Source organism: Acinonyx jubatus, chromosome C1 (assembly GCF_027475565.1).
Source record: "Acinonyx jubatus isolate Ajub_Pintada_27869175 chromosome C1, VMU_Ajub_asm_v1.0, whole genome shotgun sequence".
NCBI lineage: Eukaryota > Metazoa > Chordata > Mammalia > Carnivora > Felidae > Acinonyx > Acinonyx jubatus.
The window spans coordinates 45528981-45554157 of NC_069381.1; the positions used below are offsets into that span (position 1 = coordinate 45528981).

General features: G+C 46.3%; 1 protein-coding gene across 1 annotated transcript in view; it reads left to right on the plus strand.

Annotated features, from left to right (window-relative positions):
- The window catches only part of C8A (complement C8 alpha chain), a 70139-nt gene extending 45357 nt beyond the window's left edge, over positions 1-24782 (plus strand). The window contains exons 8-11 of the mRNA XM_015072346.3: positions 13250-13381; positions 14416-14573; positions 18934-19156; positions 22836-24782. Of these exons, the coding sequence (XP_014927832.1) occupies positions 13250-13381; positions 14416-14573; positions 18934-19156; positions 22836-22987 (665 nt within the window). The 3' untranslated portion in view covers positions 22988-24782. The remainder of the gene's footprint in view (positions 1-13249; positions 13382-14415; positions 14574-18933; positions 19157-22835) is intronic.
- The last annotated feature ends 395 nt before the right edge of the window (positions 24783-25177 follow it).

The window sequence follows — 25177 nt, forward strand, 5'->3', positions numbered from 1 at the left end:
ATTGCAGGCTTAGTCTAGCAGAGATGGCAAGACAAGCCAACATTTACTGAGCATTTACTATGTGGCAGACACTGGGTTAAACATTTTAAATATACTATCTCCTTTAATCCCCCAGAAAGACCTGTGAAGAGGGGCATTGGGCGGCCCAGTCGGTTAAGCGTCCGGCTTCGGCTCAGGTCATAAACTCACGGTTCGTGGGTTAGAGCCCTGAGTCAGGCTCTGTGCTGGCAGCTCCGGAGCCCGGAACCTGCTTCAGATTATGTGTTGCTCTCTCTCTCTCTCTCTCTGCATCTCCCCACTTGTGCTCTCTCTCTCTCTCAAAAATAAACATTAAAAAATTTTTAAAAAAAGACCTGGGAAGAAGACACTATACTCCCCAATTTACAAATTAAGAACTGAAGCTCAGTGATGTTAAATAACTTACCCAAGATCACGCTGCTATTAACTGGTGGAGCCAGGGGTCAAACTCAAGAACACGTGATCTTACCCCATGTGCTACAATGTCTTAGAGATGTATGTGTTTCTTAGGATTTTCCAAACTACAGGGCATGGCCCATTAGTAGATTGTAAAAGAAAGTTAGTGGGTCATGACCAGTATTTAACAAAATGAAATAGAATAAAACAAGATAGAAAATACCAGAGTGCATAAAACAGAGTATGATGAAGTATGGAAACTGATTTTATCTGGATGTGTGTGGGCTGCATCATGGAGTAAAGTTTATTGCTTAGCTTGGGGCAGGGGGTAGTAAAAAAAAGTATTAAAAACACCATCTAGTGTGTTCCACTGAATATAGATATGTATTTCATCACTTTAAATAAAGGAAAAATCATCAGCTGCCATAAGGAAAATATTTGGAGGTATATTAGTTGGTATTCTAACTAACTGGTTTCAGAGAACCAATAGGATACAGAGATTTATTATAAGGAATTGGCTCACACAATTACGGAGTCTGGCGAGTCCCGAGATCTGCAGTTGGCAAGCTGGAGACCCAGGAGAGCCGATGGTTTAGTTCCAGTCCAAAGGTCGGCAGGCTTGAGACCCAGCAAGAGCTGATAGTTCAGTATGAGTCAAAGATAGGAAGAAAGCTCAAGTCCCAGCTTGGAGGCAGCCAGACAGCAAGAATCCTTTCTTACTCAGAAGAAGGTCAGCCTATTTGTTCTATTTGGGATGTCTACTGATTGAATGAGACCTACCCGCATTAGGGAGAACAATAGACTTTACTGAAGTCTACTGGTTTAAATGTTGAGCTCATCCAAAAATACCTTCACAGAAACACCGAGAACAGTGTTTGATCAACTATCTGGACACGACTATGGCCCAGTCAAATCGCCATATAAAATTAACCATCACAGCAGGGCAGACAAAGGTAGAAAGCTAGAGAGAAATGTAATTAATAACTGCCAAGACTGGCCTGGAAAGTCTCATCTAATGAAACTGTTTATCCAAATGGAAATGAAAGATGGAGTGTTCACTGTGTTCTACCTGAGCTCTGTGGCAGGCAGCTTGCTGAGTGCTTACGTGCGTATCACGGTACTCAGGCCTCTCAGCACTGCTGTGAACCATCTATGGCTGTCCCGGTTTACAAACAAGGAAAACCAGGCACTGACAGGTAAAATCGTGTGTCCAAGGTGAAGGCATTGGCTAGAAGCAGGGTGAGGTTTGACACAAGGATTTCTAACTCCCAGCTCAGTGCTTCTTGGGGTATATCTGGGTACATATATATTTTAAGTTTATTTATTTATTTTGAGAGAGCACTAGAGAGAGTGGGAGAGGGACAAAGAGGGAAAGAGAGAATTCCAAGCAGGCTCCACAGTGTCAGCACAGAGCCCAATGCAGCGCTCGGACGCACAAACCAAGAGATCGTGACCGGAGCCAAAATCAAGAGTCTGACGCTTAACCGACTGAGCCACCCAGGCGCCCCACATCTGGCTATTTTATTTCACTTATCTTTTTATTTATTTTTATTTTTTAGAACTTATGATCTTAAAAAAAATTAAACCGCTAGTGATAGCTTTGAAGGTGGCTAAGTCAGGTTTCAAAAATAACTAAGCGAGAATTATACTCAATATTCTTTTCTAAATGAAGTCTGGGATCAGTTCAACCCACTGATTGGGCACTGTAATTGGGAGAATTGTTAATGGTCAAATTGCCCAGCTTGTGGTTGTCTGTTCTGAAACTTAGGTGCAGTCACAGAGCCAGGAACCAGCATGATGAGCTGGCACCCACGGCACTCAAAGAGGTGAACCTCAGAAGCTTGAAGGTCAGAAAAAGTGTCTAAGCCAGTGATGGCAAGTGGTTTCTATAGCAAATGCTACCCAGATTATGACACGAGACAGGGGCTCAGCCCGACAGTGCTGTGATCAATTAGTAATGTCTGTCAGAGGCAGCAGAATAGAGGAATGAGGGCCCCTGGGCTGTGCATTTTTTATTCCTTTACAAGAATGAGACAGAGGCAGCCCAGATGATTAAGCTGTGTATGGAGAGTAATTGGGGTGGGATGAATGTGTAATTTAAGTCCCTCAAATTCGCATACTTTCCATCACATTTATATATTATTGCCGTTGGTTGCTTATAATTCCCTTTCAGGAAGGTACTGAGTAGAAAACAACATTTTTCCTTGTTACCCAAAGTAGGAGGCAGGAAACACTTAATCTCTGAGGAAAACACTTCTCATAATCTAATCTGCATCCATTCATCCATCCACCCATCCATCCTTTCATCCTTCCAACCACTCATCCAGTCAATACTCACTGAGAGCCCATGATTTCCAGGGATACAGAGATGAAACACACAAATCCGTGCCCTGGAAAAACGTGCAGTCAGTTGGGGGCTGAGAATAATACAACGTGAAAATGCTCAAATAGAAATAAACATAGTAGGAGCGCAAAGGAGGGAGCAGCCACCCTTTCTGACCCTTCCCTTTTCTAGACTCTGAACTTCTAAAAATCAGGCAGAGGAGCTTGCCTGATGGAGAAGGGAGCTAGGGCTTTCTGGGTGGAGGGCCTCTTATGACAGTGGCTGAAGCAGCAAACGGGTGAGGGTGAGTGGTAGGAGATGAGTGTCTAGGTTCACCCAAAGGCCAGACTCTGATGTGGAGGGCTGGCCCCTGAGGCCAGTGCATTAATGAGAGCAATCCTGTGGCTGAGCTATGGCAGGAAGAGTGATAACAACGCTAACCTGGAAATGGAGTCAGTATTGGCCTCCAGGGAGCCACAGAGAGGATGACAAGTAGCAGAATGGCAAGCTGCTGGAGCCATGCAAAGGTGACCATTGAGAATGGGAGGGTTCCTGCCACTGGATAAGATGGCTGGCCTTCAAGGGAGCATGCTGTGTGGCCCTGCTCAGCCCATTACTCACCACTGGGCTGTGCCGTACTATTTGCTGGTCTCTCGACTTAACCATACCCCCTTTCTCCTTGGGGCTTTACAAGAAGTAACGTGCTGTTTCCTCTACCTGGATTTCTGCTCCCCTCCCCATACCCTTTCTTCTTTGCCTGGCTTATGCTTAGCCATTCTTGGTCTCTGCTTAGATAGGACCCTTCCAGGCAGTCTTTCTGTCTCCACAGTTTTGGGTTGGGCGTCTTCTTCTTCTTTTTTTTTTATTTTTATTTTTTAACGTTTATTTATTTTTGAGACAGAGAGAGACAGAGCATGAACGGGGGAAGGTCAGAGAGAGAGGGAGACACAGAATCTGAAACAGGCTCCAGGCTCTGAGAGGTCAGCACAGAGCCCAACGTGGGGCTCGAACTCACGGACCGCGAGATCATGACCTGAGCCAAAGTCGGCTACTTAACCGACTGAGCCACCCAGGCGCCCCTGGGTTGGGCATCTTGTTAGATGCTGAACCCCAGTGCACCTAGGATTTACTGGTTACATCACACCATTGCAGCTGCCTGTTTCCATTATGCATCTTGTTAATGATGCGTTCCCGGAGTCTTGTCCATAGCCTGAAGCTGGTGCACAGTAGAGGCTCAGTGTCTTTCTAGCAGGAGAGGTTCAGAATCCAAGCCCATATATGCTGGGCCTCCTCTGGAGCTTTCCTTTACTCTGCAGCGTTGGGGTAGATTCCTAAAGAGTCTGGGCTGGACTGGACAGTGCAGAGGGTGAGGTGGGCAGGAATCTGATGGTGAAGTGTCTTATATTTATGGCTAAATAGTCTGGGCTGGTCCAGAGGGTCTTTTGCTGTGCCTGCTAACCAACCAGTCACCCTGAACAGACAGGCACAAGATTCTAACAGGCTCCAGGCTTTATCCCCAGTTGCCATGACAACCAGACTGCACAGTGATGGATGGTATTGATTGACTGATAGACTCCTGGTGTCTTGGTTTTGTCCCCATCCCCCCAAGTCATTTGCATACACATGGACCTAGGAGACCCTCAGCACCATTCTCCTGATCTTGCCCTGATTTTGAATTTCTAGCTCTGTCTTTGAAAGAGCCCCAGCTTTAAAGGGGAAAAAGGTGTGATGATGTCAAAATTACTCCCCAGCGCCACCCTTAGCTCTCTCTCTCCCATAGGTGACATAATGTGGCATGGAGGACATGGGCTTTGGACATAGACTTTGGCTCAACCCCAGTTCTACTATTTACTTACTGTAGAATTTTGGGCAAGTGACTTAAACTATCTAAGCCTCTGTTTACTCATCTTAAAAATGGGAATAATTCCGACCTCAGCTCAGGTCACGATCTCGCGGTCTGTGAGTTCGAGCCCCGCGTCGGGCTCTGGGCTGACGGCTCAGAGCCTGGAGCCTGCTTCTGATTCTGTGTCTCCCTCTCTCTCTGCCCCTCCCCCGTTCATGCTCTGTCTCTCTCTGTCTCAAAAATAAATAAAACGTTAAAAAAAAATGGGAATAATTGTACCTGTCGTGGAGAGATGTGTGGTTATGAAATAAGATAACACATGGGAAAGCTTTACCTAGCACATAACAGGTACTTAGCAAATGTGGGCGTTCTCTCGGTCTTCACTCATTCAGAACAGTTTATACTGCAGAAAGCTTGATTAAGAAAATTTGTCTTGACGAACGCCTCGGCCTCCATCATTCTCTGATTTTCCAAGCTTAGCATCAGGGACCACGAGCCCAGTCTGGGTATGCTGTAGCATTTGTTGCAATACTAATCACAGGAACACTTGACCATGATGGCTGGTTCTGAGCCAGGCACAATCCCAAGAATTGTACTTGGTGCAGCTTCGCTCACTTAACCATCACAAACAACCCTATGAGGCAGACTCTACAAAAGCCCCCACCTTCCAGATGGGAAACCATGGCACACGGAGGTTCAACAATTTGCTCAGATAGTTGGTGTGCAGAGGTGAATTTTAGCTCAGGTGGTCTCCATTCCAGAGAGACGGAACATCTCTGCTATACTCACTCTCGTCATGGCCACCTCAGCCCCCTCCGCCATACTGCCTCTTGTGTATGGCCAAAATGATCTAGAAGGGCCAGAGTCCCTGAAGATAGCTGTTACCAGTCAGGAGACAGACCTGAGGTTGTAGTCCCACAACACCCATGGGGAGCACAGATTGCCGCTTTGTAGAATGAGGTGTTCAGGGAATGAGGGGCTCGGTAAGGCCACTGCTACTCACGCCACATGAGGAACATTTCTCTGCATAGTTAACACTAATGTGATGAAAGGAAACATCCAAATGAAACCGCATTTGGAGGTAACACACGTTACATCACACCCTGATTCCTGGGCCTGTTTATTTTGGATTTGGGGCAAGTAACCTAATGATAGTAGCTAAGATCTGTTGAAGACTTAATTGTGTCAGACACTGTTTTTAGGGACTCATGTGCGGAAACTATCACCCCCGTTTTTACAAACGGGGAGAATAAAGCCCAAAGAGGTTCAAGTAACATACCTGAACAGAGTTCACATTGTTCACCACAATTACTGCTTTTTCCAACCAGCGAGCCTGCAAAATGGATAAATGCTCCCAGCTCCCTAAGACTGTTGTGAGCCTCCAATGGGATAACACAGAGTGAAAGTGCTTTATAACATATCATCTCTTAATCAGGTGTGAGATGTTACAAAGATGTCGTGTGCATCATCAACCAAAAGGAAGATCTGTGACTACCGAAACGTTTTAGAGGTATTGTCTAGATTGGCTGGAATCAGCCCATCCCTGAGCAATCCTGGGGGCTTGTCACATGCCAGGGTCTGTGCCAAGACCTGTAAAACCCAGAAGACAATTTTACAAGTTTGCGGTATAATTGGAAGAACAGACCAAGAAACTGACAATTGCTAGGATTCGCTAAATACTATGCTGGAGGGAAGCACTGGGATGGCGTGGGGGACACACAAGGAGACCGTGGAGACACAGATTTGGATCCCTGAGAGAGAAGGAAGGCTTTCTAGAGTCGAGTGGGAGAGGGAACAGCATGTGAAAGGCACAGAGGGACTTACACTATTATTCTTAGGTGGTTGGGAGAAGCTTGAGTTTCAATGGATAAACAGCACAGAGGGGGCAGGTAAGTTAGCCTATCCTTCCCAGCTAAACAACCATCTCTTCCAATATTATCACATGAAATGGACCCTATCAGGCTCCCCTTTCCTTCCGAGGCTGTCTTTGGGGACAACCGATGTAGCAAAGCAACACAGCAGACAGATGACTGCAACCTGAATGGCATTTGTTTGTTGCAAAGGGATAAATAATGTCTTACACCTGCTGTTTTCCACCTGATGGTTTTCATCTGAAGAGTGACAGACTTGCTGTGTTCTGCCACCTCAGAAGTCAAGCTGCCTGGTCCTGCCTTTGAGCCACAGTGATACAGCCTCTCCGTGGAGGTGTGAGAGCAGCTCCCACGCCTGGGCCACAGTCAAGACCAGGCTGGGAAGACGTACTAGACGTGGCGGCCAGGGACATGTCCCCTGGGCTCCTGGCCTGCAGGAGGTCACCACAACAGCTCTTCTTGAGGCCAGATCAGAGCGGGAAGGAACCCAGGGGCTCCCAGTACTTCCTACACTGACCTTACCTCTCTCTCTTTTCTACTCTGGAGTTTAGGTCAGGGTGGCTTTTCTGAGCAGAATCTTGCTGCTGGGGATGCAGGGCCTGCACATGGTCTCCCTCTACTCTCAACGCGTCCCCACTTTGTCTGGCTAATCCCTACTCATCTTTTCAGACTGGCCTCCGATATCCTTCCTCTGACCTCCAAGCAAGACTTAGTCCTGACTCTGTTGCCTTCTTCTGCGGCCCTCATCCCACAGGGCAATAACTGTTTCCTTCCATTTCTTCACCCTTGCCTGTGAGCTCACTGAGAGTAGACACTCTTGAGTCCTCCTTATTTCCAGATGCCTGGCACACAGCAAGGAGTCATTAAGTACTTACCAAACTTGTTTCAGATGTTCCCTAGGTGTTCTGGTATGTTCTTAAAGTTTCAGAATCGTGGCTTTGGAAGAGACCTTAAAAGACCACCGGTCAACTCTTCAAGCCCTTCCACAGTGCTCCTTACAGACAAATAGTCAGCCTGTGCTTGGTACCTTCTTGGTATGGGGTGCTCACTGCCTTATGAAACAACTCCTATCTCCTTGATCTGTGATGATGATTTACCTGACGCCGAGCTTAAATCTGTCCTCCTATAACTTCTGTCCTTTTGGCCCTCGTTCCAGCCACACAAATAAGCTTACTTCCTCTTCCTCAAGATAACCCTCCAGTGAGCTGAATCTTGTTCTACTTATCTTAGACCTTTCCTCTCTTGTTCAGGTAAACATCCCCAATCCCCTCAAACATTCCCAAAGGATGTTCCCTATTTCATTTTTCCTCCTTTTTCGTTTTATTATGGTAGGAACACTTAGCATGAGATCTACTCTTTTAACAAAGTAACACAATTTCAAGTGGACAATACAGTCTTCTTAACTATAGAGACAATTCTATCTCTAGAATTTACATAATTGAGACATTATGTCCATTGATTAGAAATGCCTTGGGGTGCCTGGGTGGCTCAGTCGGTTAAGCGTCCGACTTCAGCTCAGGTCATGATCTCACGGCTCGAGAGTTCAAGCCCCGCAGCGGGCTCCGCAGCGGGCTCTGTGCTGACAGCTCAGCGCCTGGAGCCTGCTTCAGATTCTGTGTCTCCCTCTCTCTCTCTGCCTCCCCCCACTCACTCTCTGTCTCTTAAAAATAAATAAACATAAAAAAAAGAAAAAGAAATGCCTCATTTCCCCCCTCCCAACTCCTGCCAACCACAATTCGACACTCTGGTTCTATCAGTTTGACTATCTTATATGCCTCATATAAGTGGAATCATGCATATTGGTCCTTCTGTGATTATTTAATTCAGCATAATGTCCTCAAGGTTCACCCATGTTCTTGCATATGGCAGGATTTCCTTTTTTTTTTTTTAAGGCTGAATCATATTCAGTGAATGTCATAGTCTCTTATTTCCTTTAAAATGTGGACGCCAGACTTTTGTTCCAGGTTCTGGGTTTCTCTAAGCTGCACAGAGAGAGATGCTCCCCTCCTTTACCTAATTGATTATAATTTTCACCTGGCATTTCACCTGGCTTCATCGTCCTCCTGAGCTGGAAGTTATCCAAAACTCTACAGCCTTTTTCTGCTTTCCTAAGCTGTTCCCATTCCCTGTTGTGCTCATGCATGGTATTTTCTCCCCAGCGTTCTCAACTGAGTCTCATTTCACTACGCTTGGTCCGTCTATCCTGCCAAACCTTCCGAGGGCTTTTTGAATCCTGATACTTTATCTGAATGATCCTTGGCTTTTCATAGTTACTTCTTCTGGGTACATATGATGAGCCTGGCTGCCAAGTCCATATCCACGGCATTGACAAAGGCATTGACTGAGACAGGACACAGGCCAGCGCTCTGTGACAGGCCACCAGAGTTCTCTGTAAAACCGTGGTACTCAACATCTGTTCCCAGATGCACTGAATAGGAGTCATCTGGGTTATTTTTTCAAAGACAGAATGCTAATTACTCAGAAATACAGAATTAGAATTGATACAGGTGGGACGCAGGAATCTGTATTTTATTTTTTATTTATTTATTTTTTAATTTTTTTTTTTAACGTTTATTTATTTTTGAGACAGAGAGAGACAGAGCCTGAACGAGGGAGGGGCAGAGAGAGAGGGAGACACAGAATCGGAAGCAGGCTCCAGGCTCTGAGCCATCAGCCCAGAGCCCGACGCGGGGCTCGAACTCACGGACCGTGAGACCGTGACCTGAGCTGAAGTCGGACGCTTAACCGACTGAGCCACCCAGGTGCCCCAGGAATCTGTATTTTAAATAAGCACTCCAAACCATGTCACTATGTAGTCCAGTTTGGGAAACATCAACTCCAGGGGTCCCTGAAGTTCAAAAACCGTAACAAATGCCACTACGGTCCAAAGTGGGTATCTAGGGAGTCCAGCCTGATGGGATGGGGTGAAGCCATGGCAGATCATTGTTTGGTTCCATAAATACAGTTGGCCATTGAACAACATGGATTTGAACTGTGTGGGTCCACTTCTAGGTGGATTTTTTTTTCAGTAAATAGAGTCCGGGACTGTAAATGTATTTTCTCTTCCTTATGATTTTCTTCATGACAGTTTCTTTTCTCTAGCTTACTTTATTGTAAGAATGTACTCTATAATATAGACAACACAAAATATGTGTTTATTGGCTATTTATGTTAACGGTAAGGCCTCCCGTCAACAGTAAGCTATCAGTAGTTAAGTTTTGGGGGAGTCAAAGTTACACTTGGCTTTTCAACTGTGTGAGGGGTCAGCACCCCCAAGCCCCATGTTGTTCAAGAGCCAGCTGCGTCGTCAGGCCACCCGTGCCCACACCCATCTGGGCAAGTGCCGCACGATTCCAGGCCTTTTTCTGCTCTTTCTCCCCTCTCCCTCCTCTGTTCTTTGCTTGACGGAAGCAAGACACCTCTGGCCCTGTGTCTCAGTTCCCAATACGGCTTTCGAGTGGTTTCAAGTCCTGGATCTGGGCCCTGCATTTGACCTCCTCTGCCCCCCACCTCCCAGCTTACTGGGCGTGGTTTCCCATGGGTGTTCTGTAGATAGCTCTGATTGAGCAGCTCCTACAGTTGCCGATGAGGCACTCCATTCCCAGCCCTCGTGTTCTGGAACACGCAACTCTCAGGAGACGCCTTCGCTTTTGTTTGGTATATTGTCCCAAACCTGCTAGCTTCTCAAGGACAAAGGCTTACTTATTCAGATTTGTATCATACTCCTATAACTTTAGCTCACAGTGCCTACACTGCCCAACACACGATGTGCCGGGGATGGTACGCAGTTGGTGTTTACTAAATTTTTCTAACAGCAGAATTCTTTAGTCTGATGCGATAATTGGAATTAGTGAAAATACCACCGGCTTCTAAGCAAGCCAGACTTGAGTTTGAATCTCAGCTCCACCATTTCTTTTTTTTTTTAATGTTTATTTATTTTTGAGACAGAGAGAGACAGAGCATGAATGGGGGAGGGTCAGAGAGAGAGAAAGACACAGAATCTGAAGAGGCTCCAGGCTCTGAGCTGTCAGCACAGAGCCCGACGCGGGGCTCGAACTCACGGACCGCGGGATCATGACCTGAGCCGAAGTCGGACGCTCAACCGACTGAGCCACCCAGGCGCCCCTCAGCTCCACCATTTCTTAGCTGTATGACCTCAGGCAAGATAATTAACCTGTATGAACCAAGGGCGTCTCAACCAGAAAAGAGAATGTGGCTAGGTGTCCAAGGATGCTTTCAGCTCTCACGTCGTATGATCCTTAAGTCACAGACCTTCCCTTGCTGGCTGGTACCCTACGTCGGTGTCCCCGGAAGGCAAATCTTTGCAGTGAGGCGGTGCCGCTTAAATCGAACTGGATTTCTCTTTCCCCTGTTGCGCATGGCAGGCTGTGGCAGACCGTGCCTGAGCAAAAGGGCCCTGCAGACAGCCTCCAGCCTCCCCCACTCCACCCCATCAGCCTGCCCTGGCACTGTAAGTCCACGGCTCTCCACCATCCCCCACTTGTAATCACTCTGGCTTCTGCCTGTGAATTCCTTTCCCCCGCTTTTGTTGATCACTGGGGAAGCATTTTTTAATCAAAACAATTAAATATGCTAAATCTTCCTCAATTAGTAATGCATCAACAATTAAAAGTGCTTGAATAGAAGTGGCCGAGGAAGCCCTGTGCTTGGTGCTGAGTGCTGGTGCTCACAGCGTCCAGCCTCCTAGGCACCAGGAGCTCAGCCGTGATTCAGAAACACGTGCCCACAGGTAGGGGGCTGCGGCTCAGGCGGGCCCGGAGATGGGCAAATCCAGCCGCTTTCTCTGCAAACGGGAAAGTGAGGCCCAGTGCCATCACCGGCCTTTTCTCAATGCACACAGGGTGCCTATGACTGGGATTGGTTTCATTTTACTTAAAAAAAAAAAATTTTGTCATATTTAAGGCATACAACATGACGATTTGATATATGGAGTGAATTATTACTACAGTGAAACTAATGTTTTTATTTATTTTTGAGACAGAGAGAGACAGAGCATGAGCAGGCGAGGGGCAGAGAGAGAGACACATACAGAATCCGAAGCAGGCTCCAGGCTCTGAGCTGTCAGCACAGAGCCTGATGCGAGGCTCGAACTCACGGAGTGTGAGATCATGACCTGAGCTGAAGTCAGACGCTTAACTGACTGAGCCACCCAGGTGCCCCATACACTGAAGCTAATTAACACATCTTCTCCTCGCAGAGTTACCTTTTCCTGTGTGTATGGGATGAGAGCACCTGAAATCCACACTTTCCAATTTTTCAGTATTTCATATGTATAATTAACTATAGTCATCAGGCTGCAATTAGATCTCTATACGTACTCATCCTACAGGACTGCAACTTTGTTCTCTTTGACCAGCGTCCCCCCCCCACCCCAACCCCACCTCTGCACCTCCAGCAACTACCTTTCTACCTCTGCTTCTGTATATATTTATTTGGTTGTTTTAGAGTCCACATATAAGCGACATCATGCAGTTTTTCTCCTTTTGTGCCTGGCCTACTTCATGTAGCATAATGTTCTCCAGGCTCATCCATGTTGTTGCAAATGACGAGATCTCTTTTTTTTTTTTTTTTTTTTTTAGGGCTGAATATCATATATATCACATATGATAATCAGATGTATGTAATAGTCATACACGCATATTTATACTAAATACGCCATAATTTCCTTATCCACTCATCAAAGTGACTGAGATTTAAATTCAGGATTCCTGACTTTTGAGATTCTTCCCGTCAGAAGCCCATACCAAAGGACTCATGGCATATATTTATTTATCTACTCACCTTTTTCACCCATCAACCACTTATTCTGAAAGTAGTTACTGAGCGCCTCGTCCACAACAGACACTGTGCCGCTATGCCGACAAGAGAGTGGTGAATAAGGCACAAATCCTTGACCTCTAGCCACAGATAAAGCTGGACTCTGTAGCGAGGGCCGGTATCTTGCTCTAGTTGACTTTTCTAGCCTTACCTTGCCAGCCCGACCAAGGATTGGAAACTCAGCTCTATTCATTTACAGATCAAGGGCTTGGGACAAAATGACTTTCGTGCTTTGAGAATTATATGCCTCATCTAGAAGACTCAGATTCCTCCGTGGGTCCTCAGATGTAAACAAATATGGAGACAGCTAATGTGGGACTCACAGTTCTCGTGGGGTCAGAAGGCAGGCCCGACTTCCCGTGGAGATCTATCCATCTTCTAAAGGCAGTCTGGCCTCTCCAGGGTAGGAGGAAGACCTGGGCAAAAAGAATTGTGCAAATATGATCATTCATGCCCAAACACACACACTGGTAGTTCTGAAGAAGGAGGGAAGTATTCTGATCCAAATATGCTTCATGGAGTACATGACATTTGAACTGGAGCTTGAGTAGACTTCGGAAAGATGGTGAAAGAGAGAGGAAGGAGCAACGAGGTCAAAATGGCGGCACGAAAATGGTGCCGATCACGGGCCAGGTACTGTGTGAGGCACAGGCATTTATGGAGATGGATGAGACAGAATCCCTGCCTTGAGGAGGCTCAGTGGAAAATGTGCAAAGGAAAGGGAACTAGCACTTTTGAGCAGCTAGTATGTGCAATACATATTCCTTCTCATTACCAGAATTATTTGGGTTTGAACCACACAGAAGGGAACACTGAGATTGGGTTAGAGGATTGGGATTTCACCTTAGCTCTCTGAGACTCCAAAACCAAAGCTAGCTTTTCCTGCTGTGAACTGGTTGTTACGTATTCACAGTCTTTAAGCATCTCAGCATTTTGTATCTCTCTGTCTCCCTGTGACAGGCATTACCAGCACAGATATCAAGAAATGCTTCGGAGGCTTTGTGGGCATTGACTATGATTACACAGACAGCATAAAAACTGAAGGACGTTTATCAGCAGAACGTTGTGAAAAAACTGGAGGTGGCAATACTAGTAAGTATTTAGTAATGGGTCCCTAAAAGAGAAGCTAGACATTTCCTTGGACACACACTCAGGGCACAGACACTATTTTGCCCTTCAACTGGTTCCATTTCAGTCAATGGTCATGCTGTATAGCTGTTAAATACCCCAAACCAATAACCGGTTGTGGCTCTATTTTGAATTAACCATGTACTGAGATCACCTTAGAAATATGTGACTTCTAGATTTCGAGCACTAGACAAAGATCTAAGTAAGAACTGGGATGAAGGGAATGTACAGACAGAACCTGGACAGTTGACTGTTGAGATAAAAGCCCACTGGGTCATAGTCTGCCGAGAGAGGACAATATAGTTACCAAGCTCAAAGAACAATTATTAGAGAAACTTGTATACGGATATTTTTGGCATTTCCCGAATAAGTCAGTGAGTGTTCATTCATTCATTCATTCACTCATCAAATGTACTGGGGTTCAGGTTACTCCCACTGTGTTGGCTACTCATGCCTCGGGGCCTTAAGTCAAATACTTTCTTCTCCGTGATGCCCTTCCCTCCTCTCTCCATTTACCTGGTCATTCACTTTTCTAGACAACTCACCTTTTGTCCTGACAATCCTCCCTCCCCGCTGTAGATCTAACTGCCTTTTTCTCTGTGCCCCTTCTATGCCCCATAGAGACATTTGTCACAGCACCTATGATACTTAATTGAACCTACTTGGCAGGTAGCAGGCGCTGAGTACACATGTGGCATATGAACGAATAAATGTGTGCACGAATGAATCCTCATCCGTTTCCCCATCCTGTCCCTCCGCCATGCGGGTCTGGTCTGGGCTGTCCTCCCAGTGTCTGCTCTAATTCAGAGGATGGGTCTAGTTCTGGGTCTTGGTCCTTGCCTTCTGGTTGTCCTGCTAGTTCACTGAGCAAGGTGGAAGAACGGGAGACAGCTGTAAGGGGAGCACATAAACTGTCCCAAATCTCATCAGTGGAGCTTGCCAACCAGTCCTTTGGCTTTTTGGAAACTGAACTAATGCACTTATCTTCTTGCTGGCAGACAAAGACAGGCTGGCCATGGCTGTGGAAGACATCATTTCTCGAGTGCGAGGTGGCAATTCTGGCTGGGGCGGTGGCTTGACTCAAAACGGGAGCACCATTACGTATCGTTCCTGGGGGAGGTCATTAAAGTATAATCCTGTTGTTATTGATTTTGAGGTAAGTCTTTTCGCACTTGAAGAAACTCTACGTCCATGAGGAATGAAAGTGAAGCAGACCAGATCATTTCATATTTCTTATTATGAGCCCATCAAAGAACAAGATTAAATGTAACGGCACACTGATCTGGTGGCCTTCCCGCCACCTGACTACAGGGAGCCTGTGACTTTAAACCCAGGCCACACGACCTCCGGGAGCAGAAGCTTAACATCTGGGCAGAGCCTAGTTTTACACTAGTGGTCCCAGAATTTCTTCAGAATTAGGCCACATTAAAAATAAGAACTTTCATTTATACAGAAAAGACTTTAAAGTCACATTCGTTCAGTCGAGGGTTGGCAAATTTTTTCTGGGAAGGAGCTGAGAGTAAATGTTTTAGGCTGTGTGGGCCACAGACAAACTCTCATACAAATTCTTCTCCTTCTTTTTTACAAACTTTTACATACGTAATAACCATTCTCAGCTCAAAGGCCATACAAGAACAAGCTGTGGTACCAAGATGTACTTGCTGCCCTTGCTCCAAGTGATCTCATCCCCTTATCACAATGAACCTCTGGTCCAGAAGTGAGTCTCACTATTTAAAAGATTAGGAAACTGAGGCTCCAAGGAACTAGTGATCCATTTATAGTCACAAAGCTCATAGGTAGCAATACTTGATCTCAGACCTTTGGACTTCATGACCAGTTTCTCACATCCCTCTACCCTAGCACCTTCCTTAAAGCCATGGTTCTCAACCATGGGGGGCGACTTTGCTCCCTTAGGGAAATTTGGCAGTGTCTGGAGACAGTTTCAGTGGTCACAGCTAGAAGGTGCCACTGGCCTCTAGTGCGTAGGGACCATGGATGCTGCTAAACACCTCACAATGCACAGACAGCCCCCATAAGAAAGAAATATCTGACTTCAAACATCAACGGCGCTGAGGTTGAGAAACCCTGCCTTAAATCATTAACTTCAGAAAGGCAGTAAAATTGTATTCAAGTTGCAAAGGAAATGGATTGGTCTACCAGTTGTCAAACTATTTCTATTCATACGCAAGTATAGTCCATTAAGAAAAGAGTTGTATTTTGGGTTTTTTATGATTACTTTCTCACCCATTTTCTCTTGACTCTTGTCCATTTTCTACAGATATTTAAAATCCCGGGTATGGATACATTTCTCTTCTTAAAATATATACCAACAGTTGAACCTAAAAGTCTATTATAACACCCTTCTCTCTATGAAGAAAGAGGTCAGATGGATTAACCCTGATCTCATTTCTTCTCCAATAAGTAAGGGACCATTTTCACGCACCTGTAATTCACATAGGGTCTGAAAATTGCTATCATCAAGCTATTAGTCATTTGGTCAAAAAGTGTAAAATTGATATCAGGAGCAATATATAAACTTTCACGGACAAGAGGTGAACTTTGTGTTTGCCTTGAACAAAGCTCCCAAGGGGAAGTCTGATGTTAATGATTTGGAGAAGACCGAATACCATCTTGGGGGAAAGAGAGCCTAGGTTTGGGATGAGAAAGATATAAGTTGGATCATGGCTCAGCCACCTTTTCAGTGTATAGCCTTAGACAAGTTACTTCATTTTCTGAGCCCTAGTTTCCTGGTCTATAACATGGAGATAGTAACATATTACATCACAAGGTTAGGGAGAGAGTAGTGAGTATTTAGTGAATGACAGTTGAAGAAACAAGCTGATGGAAGCTAAGTAAGCTGGCCAAATCTCATAGCTGGTAAATGGCAGAGACCAACTTGAGCTCTGTCCCACAGACTCTAACATTCACAATCTCTTCACAACACATTTTGGCCCTGAGAAGTTTGGATTTGATGCATTAAGGAGCTGGTAGGTTGTGGAGCAGGGAGGTGACAGCGCTAAAGCTATATTTTATATATTTTACTTATATTTTTATTGTGTGTTTATTTTTGAAAGAAAGAGAGAGAGCATGAGTGGGGGAGCGGCAGAGAGAGAGGGAGACACAGAATCCAAAGCAGGCTCCAGGCTCTGAGCTGTTAGCACAGAGCCTGATGTGGGGCCTGAACTCAAGAACCACAAGATCATGGCTTGAGCGGAAGTTGGATGCTTAACTGACTAAGCCACCCCGGTGCCCTGAGCTGTATTTGAAAAAGAGGATGCTTACAGATACATGAAGGATGAACTGAAGGGCTGGGAAGAGAGAGAGACAGACTACAGATAAGGAGGTTAGCCAGGGGATTATTTGGAACCCGATGCTCAGAGAGGAGACAGTGTCTTATTTGCATATCCCCATGGTAGCTTAGCGGTGATTATTTATGGCAGGTACTGAGATTGAGTGAATATGGGAATTATGTTATGTTATGATGCTATGTTACATATTATTATGTGTTATGTTACATCATGTTGCTAATATCACACCACTTGCCTTCTCGGAATCTGTTTTACCTATAAAATGGGAAGAAGATCATGGCCAATATCTTTCCAAGCTCGAAGATTCTTTTTATCCACCCCTCTTCCCTTCTTTCAGTCCCCACCTGCCCTTCCCAAGGAGTCCCTTTCCTCTCCCTGAAGGGTCTGGGATTGAGAAGTGAGAGATGGGGGGCTGAGTGCTGAGCCCCGCTGGAAGGTCACAGGGAAGTTGCCCAATGGTCCTAACCTTCCCTGAAATTAAGAGTCATCTTTAACTAGGGCCACAGGGCGGCCCATTCTGCACGCACTTCCTAACAATGGGGCCAAACTTTCTGAACTTCCAGTAAGTGGTCGCCTGCCCTTGGCTGGCTGCCCAGCCAGTCCTGACGTGACCAGCCTGGTGACCTCAGCTGCGGCCTGTGACCACAAGCCAAGGTCTGTTTGTCACCGATCTTTCTGTACACATTTCCAGGAACCCATTCGAGGCCACTGTGAGTGCCCTCCATTGACTTTTGATTCTGGAGGAGGGAGATTGCCCCAGTGTGGCTCCGTCCCTACCTCTGAATTGCCCTGCGACCTTGGCAAATCGCTCCTCTCTCGGGGCCTCAGGTTACTGTCCTATAAAATGAGAGATCTGTAAAGGAGCTCTCACTTTTTGATTGTGTGTTAAAATATATAGCCTTAAAAGCATGCTGACGACCACCATAGGTACATGCAATTTGAAAAATTTCAGCTTTTATCCCCCTACCATCCCATCTAACTAATCAAAACGGTGCTTTGCTTTATATTGTTCTTCCCTTTCATGCTGGCATCTCTCATTCATTGTTTCTTTAGATCGTCATAAGAATTCTAGGAAGAAGGTTATTATTCCCATTTCATAGATAATGGGGCTCAGGCTTAGAGAGGGACAGAAAAGAGTTCTAGGCCGCATAACGAGGGTGTGAGCAGCATTTATTGAACTTGTACTCCGCGACAGGCTTTTCCAGTCTACCAGCTCTCATCATCACAGTAAACCTGGAAGGCAAGAGTACTGTTCTCATTGTAGAGGCAAAGAAGGCAGGCTTCCCGTGTCACCTGACAGATCACATAGCCTGGAACCAGTGGAGCCAAGATCCGAAGACAGATTTTCTGCCTCCAGATTCAGGGCTCTCACCTCCATCCACTACTTCCCAGCCAGGGGTCGATTTTGCCCCCCAGGGGATATTTGGTGATGTCAGCAGACAGTTTTGATTTTCACAACCTAAAGTTATGACCGGCATCTAATGGGTAGAGGCCAGAGACACTTCGGAACATCCTACAACCCACAGGACAGCCCTCCTCTGCCAACAAAGAATTATCCAGCTGGAAACGCAGTAGTGCTGAGGTTGAGAAACCCTGGCCTGTAGTCATTCCTGGAATAGGTGGCCCCAGAGGCCAAGGACCCCTACCCTCCACCCCCCACATACAACCATCACACTCACACCAGTGTGAGAAGTATTCTGCACCGCCAACTACCTATCAAGGACTTTAATAATTCCTGCTTTGGAGGTTACGGATTAAAAACCAAAACCAAAACCAAAACCAAAACCAAAACCAAACCAAACAAAACACACGCTAAACACACATAATACTTTACACTCTTCCTGCTTCCTTTAAAAGTGCCGGAGGGGGGCCGATGAGTTGGCGCAGATAGCTGCTGAGTTCTCTTCTTCTTCTGGGACTGGGGGGGGGGGGGGTTGGGGGGGGCACAGGTTTCAGAGTTAAGGAGGCCCATGTTCAGAATGGCTCTTGCACTTAATTGGGTGATCCTGAGCTAGTCCCTCGAACACTCAGGGTCTCTGGAGTTTAGTGCCTGCTTTGCAGAGTGGCTGTGAGGGTCCAATGCAGTGAGATAGAGTTCTAGGTCTGTGCCTCGCATGGAGCAGGACTGGGAAGGCCTGATGGCCAGTCTGTGGGCTCTGGGAAGCTGGAAGCCCAGGGAAGGGCTCTCTATTTTTTTTGAACCCATAGATGCAGCCCATCCATGAGGTGCTGCGACATACAAACCTGGGGCCCCTGGAGGCCAAGCGCCAGAACCTGCGCCGGGCCTTGGACCAGTACCTGATGGAATTCAATGCCTGCCGCTGTGGACCCTGCTTCAACAATGGGGAGCCCATCCTCAAGGGCACCAGCTGTGAGTGCCAGTGCCCACTGGGTCGCCGGGGCCTTGCCTGTGAGCAAATGGAGCAGAAGGGTAAGACCCACGTACCCTCACTCAGATTCAAGCCTGGCCCAGCTCAGAGGCGCCAGTGCAGAAAGGACTGTTGGGGTTCCCAGCACCCCCCTTTGTGTGTCCTCTTGCCCACTACTCTGGCTACAGCACTCTGAGATTTATGGGCGACTCCTCCTTCCCCCTTCAACGCTTCTTACGCTTTCTCCCAGCTATCAAGACCCTCTCTCAGATGAGAACTATTTTCGTTTGTTTATTTTGTTTTGTTTTGCCAAGGTGTACATGGACAGGACAATTCATTTCAGGAGGGATATATCAGTTTCTTAGTGTTGCCACAACATATTACCACAAGTTGGGGGGCTTAAAGCAACAGAAATTTGTTATCCCACACTTCTGGAAGTTAGAAGTCCAGAATTCAGGTGTATTGGCCAGTTGGTTTCTTCTGGAGCCTCTGAAGGCGATCTGTTCTATGCCTTTGTCCTAGCCTCTGACGGTTGCTGGTAATCCCTGGCATTCCTTGGCTTGTGGATGTGTCATTCCAATCTCTGCGTGTCTTCACGTGGTGTTCTTTACTCTACATTCATTTTCTTTTCTTCTAAGAAAACTAGTCATTGGATTAGGACCCACCCTAATCCATTGGGATCTCATTTTAACTTGACTTAATCTGCCAAGACCCTACTTGCAAATAAGGTCGGGTTTACAAGGTAATGGGTGTTTGGACTTGAGCACATCTTTGGGGGTCAACTACAAGAGTTTACTCACTGTCATTACAGTGCAAGGAGCTATGACTACAAACAAAAGGGTTGTGGCAGGTAAGATTTAAGTGTATAGTTGCACAGCATGAACTCACTGGTACCAGGCAAGAAGGCTCTGAAACAAGGATGAGAAATCCATATCCCTTAAAGATAAGAAGTGTGAAGACCTGGAAATGAGCCCCAACTACTTCACTAACTTACTGTGAGACACTGGTTAGCCATTTCTTTTTTCTGGGGTTCATCTTTCTTGCTTGAGTTTCCTTTGAGCTTCAAGAATCTCTATACATGCTCAAATCCCCAAGCTTTCAATTTTCTGCACATACAAAACTACTTATATTACACATGGAATGATGGCCAAATGTGAAGAAAAGGAGAAAAAAAGAAAGTCTGGATGGGTACATCTACGGTAGCACTACTCTTAACCCAAACCGTTGATGCCCATGGTAAGTGGGGTAGGAGCCTGGTTGTGAAAATGAGCTGATGGTGGGTTATAATCACCTCATTGGTGGAGTAGTTCTCAAGGGGAAACAGGCAGAGCTCTGGTGGCAGAGAGGCCTTTGAAGGCCAATGTTGCCAATTTTCATGTGAGAATTCCCCATAAAACGAGGGATAAGAGCAGTACCTTCATCACAGGTTGTGTTGATGTTAAACTAGCTAACATGAGGCAGGCTCTATGATTATAAATAAGAGGAGGAGATCACTCCACTGGCAGAGGATCTATCTTGGTTTGGTGTCTTCTCTAAATCCCTCTTCTACTGCTGAAGGCAGCACAAATTAAATCTTGGCAAGCTTCTTTGTATCCTGCAGGAGGAATTGTGACAGGGGTGAGCCAATATGGTGAGTGAATTCCAGGGTCTTTATGAAGGAGGATGCAGGGAATAGAAAACAAGTAGACTGGTTACCAGGGCAAAGACAGGCACAGTTTCCTTCTATAAACTGAAAAAAGGCACTGCCCGATAGGTGGGTAAATTGGGAGAAAGAGAGAAACTTCTTAGGGCTGATACGGACGAGCTCCAGGGCCCAAGAATTCTTGACTTTTCAAGCAGAGTGTGGACTGGGTTTCAACCCTCATTTGCCCCATTGGCTAGGCAGCTTTTCCAGGGGGACCAAAGGTCAGTGAACAGGAAGAGTAACTAACCCTTATTCTTTGCCAGACACTGTCTCAACACGTCATGGGTATGAATTCATCTCTTCCCCCCAAAGAATGTTAGAAGTACCATTATTAGCCCCAATTTACAGATGAGGAATTGGGGTAGGAGGAAGGTAACATACTTTGCTCAAAGTCACCCAGCTGGGGAGTGTCAGAACCAGGATTTGGATCTAGGGGTTTGGACACACCCTAGGACACAAGCTCTTAACTGTTACATTCTACTGATTCTATATACTAAGAGTCAAGAAGTTTCAGAAATGAGGGCAGAGAGTCTGAGATGATTATACTGACTATTATCTTGGAGAGCGGGGAGGGAAGATGTGTTCATGGTTATCAGCCTGACCTGGCTTAAAGGGCCAAACGTGAGTCCTGCCTGGGTAATCACAATTACAGCATGGGCCCCCAAACGAATGACTCATTTGGATCCCTTGCATCCGTGTCCAATATTACAGAGGTAGAGAGACAGGGAGTGTGGATTACTTAGATGTGCCTCTTCAATGGTCCAATGCCAGGCTCAGTTGTGGCCATGCTGAGTCATATGTACAGACAATGGGCACCGGAGAAAGGGGGCATGATGCCAATGATCTGGGGGGGGGGTGGCAGGACCCAGAGGATGGACCCTCCTCCTCAGAGCCCATTTAACCTACAATATTACATTCAGTCAATTGCAGGCAGTTCACAGGTACCCCACTGACCTTGTCATAAGCACAGTGTGGACATCAGGTAGCCTTGGGGACATCAGACTGAACGTTCAGCCTGACAAAGACTAATTTGGTAAGGAAATCTAAGAGTGGGAAGTCAGCCCCCATGGGAACCCACTGACGTTGGTCCCTAAGTATTTTACCAGCAAACCTTTGCCTGTGGAGACCAAGTCACAGAGGTGGGAAAAATAGAGACAGAGAAGCCTGCTGTGGCTGTCCCACCGGGGAGTATAATTACAGAGCTGGAAGGGGCCTGAAGATAATCTAAGCCAATGATATTCACCCTGGGATCTGAGGAAACTTGGAGTCTTAGGGGCTGCCCCGGGGGAGCAGGGCAAGCCAGATAGACACCCCAGCTTCAAATAAAACAGCTGTACTTTCATCTGGTGGCTGTATTGGGGCTCACATAAGATTTCATTTAAGGGAAAAAAAAAACACAGGAATGAAAAAAATGATGGAAAAACTCCAGTGGATTAGTCCATCGTTTTCATTTACAGAGGTGAAAACTCAGGCTGAGAGAGGGTCTGCCCAAAGACCCGGAGCCAGTAGGAGGCAGCAGCCCCAGGCCAGGGGATTTTGCATGAGCTGGACTTCCAGAGGCAACCCTTGATCAGTGCCTGTGTTCTGATGCTCTGTGCAGACCCTGTCACCCACCGTGGCCCCAGCATCAGAGTCTGAGGGGCTCTGATTTGCAGGCCCTCAGTCAGAAGCCCTCAAGCCCCTCCAGAGGGCTGTCAGGCTGGCCCTTGTCTGTGAATCCTTGGCTGGGCTGTGCTCCCTGCTCTTCACACCCTCCAGTGGCTCCGTGTCATTCTTCCGGAGGAACGTGTCTTCCTGCTTCACTCTGCTATCTATCTTCCATGCAACTGTGGATTCCAATTTCATGAGATGGGCTCTCAAAAGAGGCTCTCGCTCCATCCAGAGTTTCAAATTAAGTGCAAGGCGGTGAGCACAGAGGTCTTGGTTGGCTACGCCAGGCATTTCCCCAAGGAGAGATTGCAGACCACTCTTGGGCAACGGGATGGGCCTCCCTCCTTATAATCCGAGCTGCTTCTTGTATGCTAACCTCCTCCTCCCCTGGGAAATTATCTGTGCAGGAGCCAAGGCGGATGGTCGCTGGAGCTGCTGGAGCTCCTGGTCTGCTTGCAGAGCGGGCACCCAGGAAAGGAGGAGAGAGTGCAATAACCCTGCACCCCAGAATGGAGGCAACTCCTGTCCAGGGTGGAAAGTGCAGACCCAGGCTTGCTGAGGGCCTCTGGGCACAGATGCAGCGGATGGCACCCCCTGCATTGACCACTGGAAAAAGACTTCTTTCAGCTGAGGGGAAATGCAAATCAACGTGGACTTTTTCTTTGTCCCTCCAACTTCCAGGAGTAGGACCAGCCTGTGCCGTCTACAACTAACTGTCCTATTACCCACAAGATGCAGTCATTCAACAACTGGGCACTGAATGTCAACTAGGGCCTCAGTCCTGCTCACAGCACTTCAGATCATCTGAGAGAGAGAGAGAGAGAGAGAGAGAGAGAGGAGGCGGGGGCGGGGGGGAGGGACAGAGAGATTTCAACCCATGCCTTAGAGGGACTTATAGGATGTTAGAAGTAGGAGGCAAGCAGATCAATGGCTAATAAAACAAAGTATGATGAGAATGGTCTCAGTTCTTTGATCACAATATTTGTTCATTCACAGAACCATTACTAGTTGCGAGAAGCAGCAGATACACTGAAATAATGACAAAAAAAAATGAAGACTGACTTGGGTTCCGTCAATTTTCCTTGATCTGGGTTCAACATTATTTTCTTTCATTCCCTCAATTAATCTCTTCTGTTCAGGTTCTTCCCACAAATAACACGTTTCCCCCAGTTATCTTCTCAGGGCACTCTATCCTTTTCCTTCATGGTGTTTTTCACAATTAATAACTGTATACTGGCTGCCATATCTCCTGTGACTATTTATGATCTGTCTCCCCTGAGATGCTAATTGTGAGGGCAGGGATTAGGTTTGTTTGGATCAGCAATGTATCCCCAGAGGCCAACGCTGTTCCTTGAATTGGGGGAGACCTAACAAGGATGAGGGGAGGGACTGAACTCGAGTCAGTTCAAAAATGTGGTTCCTATGGGTGAGCACCCCAGACTGGATAATGGAGCCAACAAATGCTGATCAGTACACCTTCCCTGACCACCTGCAGGAGAGCCAATCACACCAGCCTGCCTCACTATCCCCATCATACTCTAGTCATGTCTCAAATAGAGAATATGTTGTGTTGAACAGACTTTTCTGTTTACCTCTAAGTTTCTCCTAGAGGTGGGTAGCTCTTTGGCAGTGGAATCTGCATTTCCAGTAGGGACAAAAAACATCTGTTGATTGATATATCCTAGTGCTCTCTATCTTTTCAGAATCCTCGATCTTTTTAGGGTAATAATAAGACATATACATGAAACAATTAGAAGGGATTTTAGGGATACAGAGAATTAATCGTTGAGTTAATGCCAAAGGAAGGGCCAAAGGAGGCCAGGTGGGACAGAGGTTTATGTTCCCTGGTGTGTATTTTACATATGGGATGGGGCTTGACCCAGACCTTGAAGGATTTCTGAACGAGGCAAAGAGGGAAGAGGCCTTTAAGATAGAAGCTCAGCATGTAATACAGTTTGAAGGTGAGAAAGAACCTTGGGGGTGTGTGCACATGAGTTGGGAATGGAGAATGGGGGAGAAAGTGAAGATAAATATGTCATATGAAACAGCACAGTGCCGGGGTGGCTCTGTCAGTTAAACGTCCAGCTTCGGCTCAGGTCACGATCTCATGGTTCGTGAGTTCAAGCCCCGCGTTGGGCTCCATGCTGACAGCTCGGAGCCTGGACCCTGTTTCAGATTCTGTGTCTCCTTCCCTCCCTGCCCCTCCCCTGCTCATGCTCTCTCTCTCTCAAAAATAAATAAACATTAAAAAATTTTTAAAAACCCCAGCCCAGTGCCTGTCATATATGGAATTATTAGCAACGCCCTTATTATTACTATTGTTACCAGTGTTCATTAAAATTTATAGTTTAGCAGTTTCATTTCTAAAGTCATCAGATCTTCCATCTAAAAGAAGACAACTCCTTTACTGCTCCTCATCCTGTCATGAATTTGTTTTTTCTTTCAAAGTTGATTTACATTAGTAATTAGTTTCTATTCATTACTTACCGGGCAGTGGTGCTTACCCGCTAGCACCTGACGGAGGCCGAGGGGGCAATTTACAAGAGGACATTCAAAGTTGGTCTGAAAGCTGTGGCTTTCAGTTGGGGAGTTTCAAAAACCTTGCTGTCCAGAGGCTGCACCCCCAGACCCATTAAATCCAAATGTCTGGAGGCATGAGCCAGACATCAGTAGTTTTTAAGCTGTTATCAAGTCCACTTCAATTAAAAAAAGAAAGAAGAAAGTAGTCAAGGCTGAGAATCCTTGATCT